Source organism: Trachurus trachurus (assembly GCF_905171665.1).
Source record: "Trachurus trachurus genome assembly, chromosome: 5".
NCBI lineage: Eukaryota > Metazoa > Chordata > Actinopteri > Carangiformes > Carangidae > Trachurus > Trachurus trachurus.
Genome location: NC_139896.1, coordinates 11,452,889 through 11,468,344, shown reverse-complemented (window position 1 = coordinate 11,468,344; position 15,456 = coordinate 11,452,889). Strand labels below are relative to the sequence as shown.

Below are 15,456 nucleotides of genomic sequence, written 5' to 3'. Positions count from 1 at the left end.
GATGAGGAGGATTTTGCCTTTAAAAATGTTTTTTTTCTTTTCTCCAACACCCGACTCCAGCCTAGGTGCTGAATGTTATTTTGATGTCAACCTTTATTTCACACAGTACTTGAAGCTGCAGTATCGGTCTACAGCGCCACCCTGCGGCCGTTGCTGCACACGTCATGCCGGCACAAGATTTCCGGTGTTATGGCGACCACCGGCAACATCAACGCTTCTTCAGTCAGGAGAGCAGCAGGCTGCACGTACAGGTAACCGGAGGTCTCTCACACAAACTCTCACCAGTCTTGTGTTAAATGCAAATTGTTGTAGCCGCGAAAATGTTGTTTATTGTTGCACGTACAATTATTTTGCTCCACATCGGAAGGTCATTAGTCACTGTTAAGGGAACTGGGCTTTGTTAAGAACTAACGCTAACTTACGTGTTAGCTAACCCCTAAATATTTCACACATCCTCCAAATAATGTGTTTTTAATTGACCTTATACCGCTAAGAAAATGGTAAGTAATGCGTCATTACCTCCTCCACATGTCCACAGGCTTAATGTTTGTTTGACAAGCCTGTGTAACGTTAGTCACTGAGTTTCTCATGGTCGATTGAAACGATAACTTCAGTTAATGTTACCTGAAACAACTACGTGAAGCTAGTTTAAAGTTTGATAGTCTTAACAGTGAAGCTAAACAGCTGGCTAACATGAAGTTAGCTCCTTTTCTGTGATCTGGGTCGCGACAAAAGACATGGAGATGAGATGAGAGAGGTTTTCTAGAGGTTGTAAAAAAAAAAAAAGGGGGTGGGGGGGGGGGATAATTATGCGCTTTATATTAAAACTTAAATTAAACCTGTTCAAATAAATGTCAGTATACGGTTTTTTACACAACTTTCCTCCTGGGAAGTTTCATGAGATTTCACTGTAACACAGTAGTGCCGACTTATTTCCCTGTTATCTAACTTCCTTTATATTATTTAATGATGCTGTGATGAGTGGCTGGTCATGCACTTACCTTTACCACTTAGGCTATTGTTACCAAAATATGGCACATAGACTGATTACTAATTTTCAAATTCAAATTCACACAAAGCTCACACTGTTCATCATCACTGATTTTAAGGAGTGAAAAAGGTCTTTGATTATAGGCTGGGTCAGCACATTCATGCTTGAGGCGGCTTTAACTTTGACTCAATAGCTTGTATCATGGAAAAATAACAGTTATGTGTGTGAATAATGAGTTTGTCCACCTGGAGCGAGTGTGTTGGCCTTGTCATTGCCAGCCGAGACTTCATGTGCCCCTCCAGTCTCAGTTATGATTGCTCTTAGACAACAGTCGGAAAAAAGGTCAGTAATACTTCCTGCAGCAGGACCTCTCCTTATGTGGAGCTCAGATCCGCCTGGAGCTCTGTTTCCCACACACTTGCTTGTGCCCACATGCTTGTTTACTGGGGTTTTAGGCTTTCAACAAAGATTACCGATTACAGAGTGCAAGTCTGAGTCTGTGTCTCTCTCTCTCTCCCCACTTTCTGACAGAGGGCTGTGAAGAGAGGCAGCTACGTATCTCACATGTCTGCGTAATTCTGACTATGCTGCTCTTGGTAGCGCTGGGCATAGTTTTTTCTTCCACTGTGGTCACCACCACCGCTGAGACGGCTGCGAACACCAACCACAAACCACCGGCACCGCTCCTCAACTACAGCAGGATCTCCCTGCCTCCTGAGCACATACCCTACTTCCTCTACAACAACAAGAGGGTCATCAAGAAATGTCGTCTGGACCCACTCTGCCCTTTTAAAGTAAGATATGCACTGGCAACTTTTCACTTTTTTTTTTTTTCAGTGTAGAATAATACATCTTAGTTAGTTCTTTTGCATTTTGCTGTGCTTTAAAGGGAAAGCTACAAAAAGCCCTTTGCTAATTTACTTTAATGTTAGATTGAGATTATGAATGTGTCACGCCACTGTATGAACCTTCTTTTGTTGCTTGTTCTCTTTTTCTCCCTCTCTCTCTTTCACACACACACACACACACACACACACACACACACACACACACACACACACACACACACACACACACACACACACACACACACACACACACACACACACACACATTTTCACACTTGTTTTTACAACAGGATGCTCTGGATTTGTCTGCCTGTTGGGGTTACGAGAAGAACTGTGATCCAGGGAAACGCTTTAGCTATCCAGTGTGTACCAAAGCTGACTCAGGATGGTACTGCTCCTCTGACGCACTTCATGTTCTCACTTTGTTACAATGTATAAAAAAAAAAGTAATCTAAAGTGTTGCATATAATACAACTCCCTTATATGTATTGAATTTACCAAACCACTATCTCCATTGTCTTTTGCAAAGTTAATGTGTGTTCATTCACAGCATGCATCATTGATGAGCCATTTTCATTTTGGCTTTGCTGAATTGCCTGCAGTAAATCTCTGATCTGTTAGGACGCGTTCACTGGAGGCAGCCCAGGAGCTTTTCTGGAAGCAGGCTGATTTTGGCTATGTCAAGGAGCGCCTCTCTGAGCTCAAAACACTGTGCAAGGCCAGCAAGCCTGTAAGTCTGCTCATTTCCTTAGTTCCCACGGGTCCTATTGAGTCAACAGGAAGTAACAACAGGTAGAAAGAGACACAATGTTATGCAGACAATAGTCCAGATTTTCTGTGGATATAATATTCAGTTAAAAAGCAGTAGTCTAGAGAGCTAATAATCCAGGGAGCTCTCATACTAACTCCAAAATACAGAGTTTAATAATATTACTTGAATACTGACCATTTCTTTTTTTTTTGTTGATATATTTTTCAGGGGGACTCGTCATTAAAATGCAGCAGCCACACTAGATTCTGTAAGGCAACTAACCTCTATCTTGACTTGCGGACACCACGCAGAAGTCATGAGAGGTCAGTGAAAGTCCTACTGAAATGTTCTTAACAAGGAAGTGTGACACTGATATTGACGGAAATGACTGATAAAAAATACAGCTGGAAACCATCTATTTTCATCCTGCAGATACATGGAGGACTTCATTCAGAAGGGGGAGATTGGCGGTCATTGTAGACTGAACACACGAGCGCTTGCTGCCGAGGGAGAGCACAAGAGCCCCCTGCAGTCATGGTGAGTAGGAACACACACTCAGTGAGCATAACCAAAGATCTTGGTATGAACTTGGGTAAACATGAGTTTATAGTTTCTAAAATAGGCCAAAGGGAGTCTTGACTAGACCACCAGGGGGTCCATGATGACAATTTCCAAACAGTTTTTGTGTTATGTGTTGTTATGGTCTTTATTAATCTATTATTCAGTGAGTAAATAAATATTCCTTGACATACAGTACAAAACACTAACCTGCATTCTCACTGAATCCTTACTTTTTTGCATTGTAAATTTAGTTATGATGGATGTCTTCTTAAGGTTAATGACATTTTGTTTGAATCTAGTGTTTTGGTACATACATGTTCCAGTCTTTTATTTATAGCCTATATCATTCAGTACATAAAGATCTGTTCCCTGACCGGGAATCGAACCCGGGCCGCGGCGGTGAGAGCGCCGAATCCTAACCACTAGACCACCAGGGACTCTGTAAAACCTGCTCTGTGGTCAGAGCAGAACACAGAACAAGAAAATAGTTACAGACTTCCAACTGAGAACTAATTGGATGGATATTATAACACAAGTTTGAAGTGTGGAGATAATGATAATTCACAGTAGGAACTGGTTGATTGGAGGATTGTGTTGGTGATCTCATGAGATTAGTACCGATTCCTTACTTGAAGAAGTGATGTTTATTTCAACAGTGTAATGTTTGTATGCATGTACAAGTGAGTGTTTGTAAAAATGACATGCATTTAGTGAAAACATAAACAAATGAAACACAAAACTTTCTCCCCTGAATGGGAATCAAATCAAACCCCAGGCATGGCAGGGAGAGCTGACTTCTGACTTGAATGTGGCCAGGATAGATGTTTAGTTGACACTAGTGGCATTATGTTTGAGTGAAGTCGTTTTTTTGCACGACACACTCACTTTCAGCATGCTATTTCATCTAATTGCAGGTTATGAGCTTTAGTTCATGGCCTCTGTTATTCACTATGTAAATAACACATGACATTTTATTTATGTGCTCTACATTTTGACTGAAGGCCCACTTTCAAGACATTGTGTCATCTAACAAGTACTAATTTATAGCCTATATCATTCAGTACATAAAGATCTGTTCCCTGACCGGGAATCGAACCCGGGCCGCGGCGGTGAGAGCGCCGAATCCTAACCACTAGACCACCAGGGACCTGTGTTTCCTGTCAGGACCACAATGTGACAGACTTGACATCATATGATACACGAGGCCACATGCTCCCAGTCTGTGTCCGTGTAGGTTGGTTTGCAAATGACTTTTTAATGGTCTGGACTGAATGATCATACACGTCTTTGGTTTTGTGAACTGAACTGAGAATGGCAAGTGCTGACGTGTCTGCACATAGATGCATAAAAAGAAATGATCTCAGCAGTTTAAAGACAGTGCAGGCATCCTGTGTAGTCCTGATATTGTTTTCCACAATGATAAACTACTCTGACCCCTCTGTTTCCAGAACAGACATCTGTATTTTTTAATGTAGCCATTAGTGACCTGCAAAATTTAGAGCATGTAATAAGTTTACTTTGAGTCGGACTGACTGTTACAAACACAGAAACATGCTGCATAAGAACAAGACGCTGTTAGCAGGGGTTGTATCCCTCTGCATCTAGCCTGAATTAGTTAAAGGAATTGACATCAATTCCCATTAAAAAAACAAAAATCAAGGAACTGGAGCAGTGATCTGCCTTGAAATATTTGACAGAGCTACTGAAGTCTCTCCTCACTGATTGCATGCCTGGGTGCAGTGGAAAGCACAGCTTCTTCTCAAGCAATACCCAAAGGGGAGGGGCGGGGGGCAAGACCGGTCAGGAATGTGGGGGTGGGGTTGGGGTTGGAGTGGGTGTGCTCGTCTTTTGTTAAAATGACATGTTGCACCAGTGGGCCAGTGGCGCAATGGATAACGCGTCTGACTACGGATCAGAAGATTCTAGGTTCGACTCCTGGCTGGCTCGTTCCTTTTCCCATCATTTGTACATCGCTGCAGTTATTGCATTGGTCTTGTACTAAATGAGCAAATGTGACAGTATGTTGAAAATGGTACCCATAATACAAATCTTATATACAATGCATACATACATGTAATAGTCTGTTTGTCGCTCTCATTCTCACATTGTCAAAGACACTCCTTTTACTTTTAATTATTAATTACCAATTACATTATGTTTATCGTGATAGTTATTAAGTTATTACATTTGTAATAATTGATAATTGTCCAAAAAACTGTTGCTCAACCCTTCTCAATCTTCTGGATTTATCTCACCACTCTAAATGATACTAACAATCCTGTCTGTGACCTGTGTATTGCATTGAACATAAAGGACAATGTCCATTCACCCAGCCCAAAGCGCTTTTAAGTCAAATCACTGTTTTGGGTTGTAATGTTTCTGTGACACCAGCACCATGTTAATGACAATGTTAACATTTATATTTGCCCTAAAATATTGATCATAGGTGCTGTTTTTGTAGGTATGCTGAACTGCAGACATACACAGAGCTGGACTTCCGTCCCATAGAGGATGGACAATGTGATATCACTATTGAAAAACCCACTGTTTTTATGAAACTGGATGCTGGTAAGTAACAAAGATTTATGTGAACGTGAAGAACAAGTAGTTAAAATCTTAACTGCCATTACACTTTAAAAGAAAATAATGCACCAGAGCACAGTTAACTTGTTTGAGGCTAAACACTCAAGGAAGGCTTTTATACCCAAAACACACTCATTACCACACATTTCTGTTTTCATTTGTGAAAATGACAAAATAATTACTGTGTTTTTCTCACAGGGGTCAACATGTACCACCATTTCTGTGACTTTGTCAACCTCTACATCTCCCAGCACATCAACAACTCCTTAAGCACTGATATCAACATTGTCATGTGGGACACGGTGGGTTGTTATTAGCTGATCATAGCTGTTCAGATTGAAGAAAACATGTCTTTTATTACCATTGGAAATTACAGCAGTTCGTGAATGGCATACTTGTTTGTTGCATTTTATGTTGCCCTCTCAGACTGCAGTAAAAGAAGATGAATGTTTGAGATATTGATGTTACACTTTTATTTACCTACCAAATTCAAACATTAATCAGGTTTTTTGCCTCCAGTGAATTGCAGACTGACTCTTATATCTACATAAGAAATAATTTGTTGCATTTATGCAGCAAAAATCCTTAGGCTGGGCCCAGATTAAAGGTGTGTCAAATCTGTTCTTGGACCACAACACAAGATTTTGTTAGTTTGTATGACTGCCTCATGAAGACATCAATGGGAAACACCAGTTGAAAAACGGAATGATTTACTGGCAGCTTTATCCGGCCCATTGTTCCCAATCTGCGCATAAAGGTAAAGAGGAAAAAGGAAAGGGAGAAAAAAGAAGAGGGAGGGAAACAAACCTGACAGGGGGAAGGAAAGCTGTGACCTTTCATCACAAACTACACACTGCAAACCAAACAGGGTCAAACAGTCGGATAATCGTGCGCTAACAGATTTTGTATAAAACCGCAGCCTCTAAAAGAAATAACAACCTGCAGCACCGCTACAGGCTGGAGTTCATTTTATTTTTATGGGTTTGTTTTTTTCATCCAAGTTGTAACATTCACATAATCAACATTTGTTCTTTCTTTTTTTTTTTCCCCCAGAGTTTTTATGGTTATGGCGATCTGTTCAGTGAAACATGGAAGGCCTTCTCAGAGTATGACATCATCCACCTGAAGACCTATGACTCAAAAAGAGTAAGTAAAAGAGGAAGTTCTTGTATGCCGAGTTGAACCCATCATTTTCTGAAGTATGTTCAGAAATATCAACCAAATTAGTTGTTTTTAATGGTAGTCCATTGAGGTAATTAAAGGTCTTTAGACTGTGTTGTGGCTCTCAGGCACTGGGCTGTTTGTATTCATGTGGCACACAGGAAATGGCAGCAACAATGGTCTCATGGTCTGAAATATAACTATATCAAAGTGAAGTTAGTATGAACGAGAGACTGTAAATTAGCGCATTTTCTATCAGTTTCCATCACATGTATGTTACACCATAACATACATACATATTATTGTGCCGTGCTATATTCTTCCTTCATTCTGTTCACACTTGCTCCTAGGTGTGTTTCAAAGATGCCTTCTTCTCCCTTCTTCCAAGAATGAGATATGGCCTCTTCTACAACACACCTCTTGTAAGTTATCCCTCATGTATGTGTCTTGTGTGCGTTTGTGTGTAGCTGCTAACAGGATGTACTTTACATGCATATGTTTTTCTGCTTTGAACAAATTGCAGTTCCCATACTTCCAAATGTTTGTATCTTCATTTTATCTCACATTTTTATGATAGATTCGCACACAGTGATTGTTTAGTCATAAACTTGCAGTTGATATCAAATATTTATGTGATGTATTCAAAAGCTCAGCAAGTGCTTATGTTATTTAAATGATAATTCCAAGGAGATTACTATAAGGATGATGCCATGTAAATATGTGTTGTCCTGTGGTTGCTGCCTTGAGGTGTGAAATATTGATAGGTCAGCCTCAAGCTGATGCTTTTGATTGCCCCTGCAGCACATGTCATGTTTATATTCATGTGCTCACATTTAGAGCTGCAGTGCAGCAGTGTATGTGAGAAAATCTCAGACTTGAGCAATACATAGGCTTATATGATATTCATTCCTGAGAGATTAGAAAATATGTTTACAATTGTGAGATTCCCAGTCCATGTAGTAGCATACAAGCGTGTGCTTCATTCAATTTACCTTCATTTTATTTTAAGACAGAGTACATTTTTTTTTATAAAACTTAGAAAAAAATGCATATTTGGAATGAATCCTTTGTTCTATGCTGATGACAGATTTCAGACTGCTACAGTGAAGGGATGTTTAGGGCATTTTCCCAGCATGTCCTCCACCGGCTGAACATTGCACAAGATGGGCCAAAGGTATGCGGAATGTTTTTTAATGAATGCTTATATTCACATAGATTGAGTTCATCTCAAGTTCAAATCACTGCATTGGAAAGTGGTCAGCATTAACACATGTAATTCACACAAATCTGTCAACAAGTAAAAGATCGCTTATAGAATTTCATCCAGGAATTGATCCACTCTTCCTACTCCAGTAATGAGCAGAGAGTCACTGGTGGTCTAGTGGTTAGGATTCGGCGCTCTCACCGCCGCGGCCCGGGTTCGATTCCCGGCCAGGGAACAGATCTTTATCTACTGAATAATATGTCTATAAATAAGTACTTGTTTGATGCCACAACATCTTTATAAGGGGGTCTTAATTTGGAGTACACTGCACTTAAATAAAATGTCACTAGCCTTGTGAAGACATTTGTTCTCACCAGTAATACCAATTGGAAGAACTTAGAAGAACTTGGTGAAACCAATGTTCAGTTCCTGCTCAGGAGGAAATAGGTGTTATATCCATACTTTGATAATGTGTTAGAATAAGTAAGTTGTTGTTGGAAGTGCAAATGTTCAGCAGTAACATAGAAGTTTTTTAGCAGTTAACTTAAACCTATTAACACGTATAAGATCACTTACAGAAGTACATCCAAGAACAGATCCACCCTCACCACACACAGGAGATGATCAGCAGGTCCCTGGTGGTCTAGTGGTTAGGATTCGGCGCTCTCACCGCCGCGGCCCGGGTTCGATTCCCGGTCAGGGAACTAATCTTTATTTACTAATAATATAGGCTTTATAAGGGCTTGTTAGATGCCACAATGTCTTCATTCAAAACAAACTACATGTAAATAAAATATCACTAGCCTTGGGAAAACTCTGTGCTGACCAATCTTAACCATTGGAACAAAGAACAAACTGAATCCAAGTTCAGTTCCTGGTCAGGAGAAAATAGGCATTATATCCATACTTTGATTATTTGTTAACAACATTTGTCCAGTTACTTATTATTGGATGTTTGTTTTGTAATGGTTTTTGTGTTAGGGCAAAATAAATGCTTAGTACTTTGCAAGCTCAAATCACTGCATTGGAAAATGGTCAGCTGTAACACAGGTGTTTGTGTTTTCTGGTAATTGGATCTCCAATGTGTCCCTGGTGGTCTAGTGGCTAGGATTCGGCCGCGGCCCGGGTTCGATTCCCGGTCAGGGAATAGCTCTTTAAGTACCAAATAATACAGACCATAGATAAACTTCTAAGCTGAAGGTAGATGCCACAGTATAATGAAAGTGTGCCGTCATCCAAAAGATACTGTACTCATAAAATATCACTTCACTGGTCTTGTGAACTTCTGTTCTGAATAGTATTAACATAGAAATTGTGAACTTAGTGAAATCATTGATTAGTATTCGCTACAGTCAGGTGTTAAAACATCTGTCCATTTAGTCGCCATTGAAGATTCGTTTTGTAATTATTTTTTTTTCTATTATGAGAGAGACAGAAAATCAGGGGACAGAGCAGAGATGACATGCAGCAAAAAAACATGAGTCACATTCAGATTTTAACTTGGGCTGCTCTTGTTTAGACTGGAACTGGAAGTGGTATTTTCTCTGTGAGCTGAGCCACTGGCACTAAACCTGTTTTGTAATCATTCGTGTTAGCACATAATAATGCTTGTATCTCTGCTGAGTTAGTTGTTTGCATTAGAAAATTGTCAGCAGTACCACAAATGTGTGTCCTTTTTCTTATTTCACTTTAACCTATCAACATGTATGAGTGCACTTATATGCGGTCATCCAAAAAACAGTTCTAGTCTTACCACATAAGGCACATAGCCATCAAGTCCCTGGTGGTCTAGTGGTTAGGATTCGGCGCTCTCACCGCCGCGGCCCGGGTTCGATTCCCGGTCAGGGAACAGATCTTTACGTAACTAATAGCACAGACTAATAAACCCATGTTAGTTGGAGGCTGATGCCACAATGTAAACAAAGTGTACCCTCATTGAAGACTTACTGCACTAATATCTTGCTACTCTTGTCATCATCTGTTCTGACCGTTAGTAACAGTAACTATCAACAGTTTAGTGAAAGTATTAATAACGATTTGCTGTTGTCACCACCATGGTCTGGATTTGATTCCTGCTCAGGAGAAAGTAGTCATTATCATCATATTTTGATGATGCATTGCAACATCTGTCCAGTTGGTTGCTATTGGAGGTTTGTTTTGTAACCTTTAAAAAAAAAAAAAAAAAGATTTATTTATTTTTTGGCTAGGATTTGGTGCTCTCACTGCCACAGCCCGGGATTGATTCCTGGTCAGGGAAAGGTTCTTTTACCTTCTTTTTCATTTACTGATCTGTACAGGCCATGTATAAAAGCCTGAGATTAAGTTACTGCTACAGCGTATCTGCCTTCATTCAGTGCATCGTAAGTGGGTGCACAGGCTCCTGGTGCTCTTGTGGTTACCGTTAGAGGTTTTCATGACTGTGGCCTCAGTTCAGTTCCTGATAGGGGACAATTACTATTTATTGTTTTCTGACATTCTGGTTACTGAATACTGTAACCACTGATTGAGAGGTTAGGACATTTAGGATATAGAACTGTGGCAACCAACATAAATCTATGCCGAGGCACCATAATGAAACTACGCTGCAGTGACCGACTCAACCTTTCTTTTGAGCCTTCAATCAAGTGCTAACTGTCGCCATCTTAACAAATTCAGATTTTTTTTTACAGCATAGTAACATTTTAGGAATGTGTGCTGCTCACCAACAAGTATACAGTGAATATCAATTCACAATGTGTAGTGTAATACACTAATAACATATCAGGGTATTGTAGCCTCTGTGTCATCTCATGGTGTGCAGAAAACAAGAACTATAGTTTCTCCAAACCTGTATTTTGGATGTGGAGTTTAGAAACTTCTTCATGTCTTTTACTGATCAGACTTCCCTTGCCGTTTTCAGCAAAGACGAGTTGTTACAGTAAATTTCACACTGAAAGCAGCCGTACTCGATGGAGAGCCGCTACTCTCACTACAACCACACTTCACTGTAGGTGGTCTCCTCACTGCGTTAAACTCAGGGAATGAGCCTTCTCGTTTCTGAAAGAGTACATGCATAAGGCGTCAACATGCATGCATACTAAGACTCTTGCAGCCATACACTCAGCTCCGTACTGATCTTTCACATCTATAACTCTCCAACAGTCCTCAGGAGTTTTATGATCCCAGGTTTGAAGTACTTGACTGTATCTTTATGACCAGCAAAGCCCAATAACTTCCCTCCATCCCGTGGAGCAGCTCATTGTGTATTCATGGCCTTCACTGGAAATATGCTAAGAGGCTTTTCAGCGAGACGTGGAGCTGTTGGTGATAGCAGACCAGCTACTGAATGAGAGGTCTTCTCGGCCCTGACCCTCTCCCCAGCTCCTCCTTTCATCCCTAGATTAATGGCACAGCCAGAGACTCACACAGCTACTCCCGTCTATTGTGTTCTATTCATCCGCCTCTACTGCCCCTCTCCTCCTATCTCCCCCTTGCCATAATTTGCTCTGGTCTGGTCTTGCTCAGAATATCATCCTTTTCAATACTTAAAAAAAAAATCACTTTTAAGTAGAAGAGGAGAAATTAGATATGTTCTGAATACATATACTGTATGCTCCCTGCTTGTAGTCAGGTGCTGTAGTTGAGGTTGATTCGTTTTGTACAGGAGATTTCACAGGTTGTACATTTCTTTAATTGTCATTATGATAGTCCAGTTATGCTCCATGCTCAATGTTGCAATGGTGGACACCTAAACACTCTTTTGAACACAAGGTGGCAGTAGAAGAATACAGAAAAAGAAAGCATCGCTTCACTGTCTGTATAAACTGAGAGGAGCATATCAGAAAAAGAAAAAAACACTTTTATTCCACTTTTTAATGTGATTTCAGCTAATTTTCACCTGGTCCTCTTTGCTGTATTTTAAGAAGAACCCTTTGAATTATTCTGAATGAACATCATGTTTTCCCAGACGCCTGTCTTTTCTGTCCTTGGCTGATTGATTATTGGGTGCATTGCTGTTTTCAGGAGGGGCGTGTTCGTGTCACCCTGCTGGCACGCAGCACAGAATACAGAAGGATATTAAACCAAGTGGAGGTGGGTCCACCACCGACTTCCCTCTTTCCCTCTTTCTGTTTCTTCCCTCCCTTTATGCACTTGTTTTTCTCCTGTTCTACAAGCTGTACCCTTTTTCCTTTCTTCTTTTTTTCTCTTTCCCCCCTTTTTGTCTCTTTCTCTTACTTCACTTTATACAACTCCCCCAACCCCTCCTTTCTACCATTGATTTACTGTCCGCCTCTGTTAAGTGCCTATTTAAAATCTTATTTGCTATAAACAGTACAAGTAAAAAAGGCTTGTGATTTATATGGTCACTGCCCATATTTGTCTCCTCTCTCATTGATCAGACAACACGTCCCTCTGTTGTTGTTACAGCTGGTAAATGCCCTCAAGACTGTGCCTTTACTGGAGGTCAATGTGGTGGACTACAAATACAAGTGAGTTATAGAGCGCTCGCCACATTACCACAGAGGCTATTGTAGCGCTGCTTTAGCACTGGAGATGTAACAGTCCTGTATAGTGACGAAGAAAGTGTTTAACTTTTAAAGTTGTGTAATATGACACAGTGTTGTTCACACAATGAAGATGATTGATGTCTGTCTTTCAGGGATGTTCCCTTCCTGGAGCAGTTGAGGATCACCCACAACTCTGACATCTTTATAGGCATGCACGGGGCAGGTCTCACACACCTCCTCTTCCTCCCTGACTGGGCTGTCATCTTTGAGCTGTGAGTGACACTTTTGTGTGTGTGTGTGTGTGTGTGAGTGAGTGAAAGACAAGAAAGACAGGTGAGCAGGGAGAGCGATGGGTTTGGCAGAGTGTACTGCCCCCAAAGTCCCTTCAGCCACTATGCTGTATGACTGTGAAATAGTGCCTAATTAACCAGGCATTCATCATACCTGGCTGCCCTGGGTAGAGCAGCTGACTGGGGTTTGTGTGTGTCTGTGTCTGTGGGTTGGGGGGGGGGGCAACATTGTGTGCATGTTGGTGAGTGACACAGCGAGAACCATAGTGGGCATACAGGGAGAGAAACTTGGAGCAAGAAAGAGTGAAAGTAAGGCAGACCAAGGAGAGCAAGAGATAAAAGTGTCTGCATCTGTCCCTCCCAGATATAATTGTCAGGATGAGAGCTGCTATCGAGATTTGGCGCGGCTGCGGGGCATCCGATACGTGACTTGGCAGAAAATGGACAAAGTGCTCCCACAGGACAAGGTAGGGGAAACTCCCGTCCGAACCGTCAGCTCCCCAGCACCTCAGCGTGAGCTTCCTTGATTCATCACACCCATCTCACATATAGTATGCACACACACAATACACTCTGGTTAAGACGTTATACTCTCAGCAGAACAAATGCGCTTCATTCCTCCCTTACAATAGCTGGGTTTCTATGACAGAGTTTCACAAAATGAAAGCGGTATTTCAAAAATTTTCAAAAATTGCTATTTGCAGGTGTTCCCATTGACAGGTGTTTTGCGAATGAGCCGTAATTCTCGCGACTGTAACATAAAGGAACTATTGTTTGGTTATTCACACGGACATATTATAGTTATTGTGTGACACTGCCTGAGTTATCAGACTGAGCTGAATGATTGTACCTCACACGCCTAAGTTTTATTAAAATAACCCGGTTGGGTGGAAACGGTACAAAGTGTGTAATCTTCTTGTGAATGAAGAACAGACTTTTAACAGCGACATCCCATACTTCTCATAAAATCACGAGAGAGAGAGTGCGTAAAAATGTTTAAGCGATATTTGAGAGGTTTTTCGAAATGTAGGTGTTTCCATTACCTGTTTTTTTTATTGCGATATTATGGTTTTTCGCATTTCTAGGGATAATGGAAACACAACTATTGTCTGTCACCTGACATTTCTATGCTGTCCTGTAGTGTTGTTTCCCAAAGCTTTTATATGTCCATTTACAGTGTTCGCTCTGCTCTAACACCTCTGGCAGGGTCACCATCCCACCCTCGGGGACCATCCGAAGTTTACCAACTACTCTTTTGATGTGGTGGAGTTTATGGGGCTTGTGCTGGAGGCTGCCGATTACGTCACGCAGCATCGCAAATGGCAGCACCGAGCCCTTCGTGATGAACTCTAGTCTCTGTGAGCGGAGAGTGGGATACCAACATCTGGCTGCTGAAGAACTCTTAACACGATCCAGCCTCGCGGTATGATCAATAGACAGTGGTGGCAGTGTATCTTTTTGGTGACATGTTTTTTTTTTTTTTTTAAGTTACCTCATTCACCATTGGTCTGACAGAGTAATTGTCACCTCCTGTCCACTGCTTTGATAAGTCTTGATAAGTGAAGGCAGTATGGTGGTCACCTCGGGTTTGAACAGCTTCCATCAGCTCCATTAGTGTCAAATCAGTTAAAGGACGAGGCGTTTCCAGTCGAAGCATCTGGAGTGCGATAAGACGTGTTCTATGTTTCTTCATTACCTCCACTACGTCTGCTTCATTCCCCGCCGACAAAGTTAGCTAATGAGCAGCTGTTACAGCGTCTCTTCACATGCGACATGGTGTCACATTTGATCAGTGTCAACTTGATGTGAGCCTCTTTAGAGCTGTTGACAATCACACCAGAGTTTCTGAGCACATCCAGTGTACACCACTCTAATGTGACGTGCAGTGTCCACATGCAGGAATTTGTGCACACGCTGTAGTTGTGAACATTTTGCAGATTAGTTTGACATATTGAGATCATGTGGTTCTTTAGTCATGCTCACCAACAGTAAAAACCCTAAAACAAGAGACAGAAGGAAAGTGAGACACTCCTACTGCCAAGAGGCTTCTTCCGTATCAGTATTTGTGTTAAGTGAATGTGCAAGTATATAAGTATCGTGAAACATAGTTGTCAGTAGGTTTCAACACTCCATTGTTTTTAAAAACACAACATTTTTGTCAACTGAATACCAAAACTCTCCATCAGGCTTTTTAAATCTGTTGCGTCTTTATTTGAAGTTTACACGGTTTACTTTTACATTCGTCACAATCATTATTTAAACGTGTGTTTTGTCGGTTTGAATATCATGTGGTTGGAATATAATTATGATACTCGTGTTTTTTTTTTTGTTTTTTTTTCTGGAAATTCCTTGGCAGGAAATGCATGATCAGTATGGTCAAATAATGAGTGTGCTGCTGCCAGTTGTTATCTTTCCTAAAACCTTTTGTATGCTGTTACTGTTATATTTTACACTGAATTAGCCTGAAAGAGAATGAGCACAATTTGCTTTGCAGTCTTATGCAATGCACAAGAGTATTTTGAGAGATCAGAGGATCACTTTTGTGTTTCTTGGCCTCTCCATGAGCTTGATGTTTTATTT

The 15,456-nt window shown here is 40.9% G+C and overlaps 1 protein-coding gene across 1 annotated transcript; it reads left to right on the top strand.

Annotated features, from left to right (window-relative positions):
- The first annotated feature begins 197 nt into the window (after positions 1 to 197).
- Positions 198 to 14,336, top strand: eogt (EGF domain-specific O-linked N-acetylglucosamine (GlcNAc) transferase). The gene is made up of 16 exons (XM_083971009.1): positions 198 to 251; positions 1,523 to 1,785; positions 2,130 to 2,227; positions 2,461 to 2,569; positions 2,819 to 2,913; positions 3,023 to 3,127; positions 5,613 to 5,719; positions 5,933 to 6,036; positions 6,788 to 6,880; positions 7,246 to 7,317; positions 7,983 to 8,069; positions 12,102 to 12,170; positions 12,507 to 12,568; positions 12,739 to 12,858; positions 13,241 to 13,343; positions 14,083 to 14,336. Exons 2-16 carry the CDS (start codon positions 1,576 to 1,578, stop codon positions 14,227 to 14,229), a joined length of 1,581 nt encoding a protein of 526 aa, XP_083827135.1. The 5' UTR covers positions 198 to 251; positions 1,523 to 1,575; the 3' UTR covers positions 14,230 to 14,336.
- The last annotated feature ends 1,120 nt before the right edge of the window (positions 14,337 to 15,456 follow it).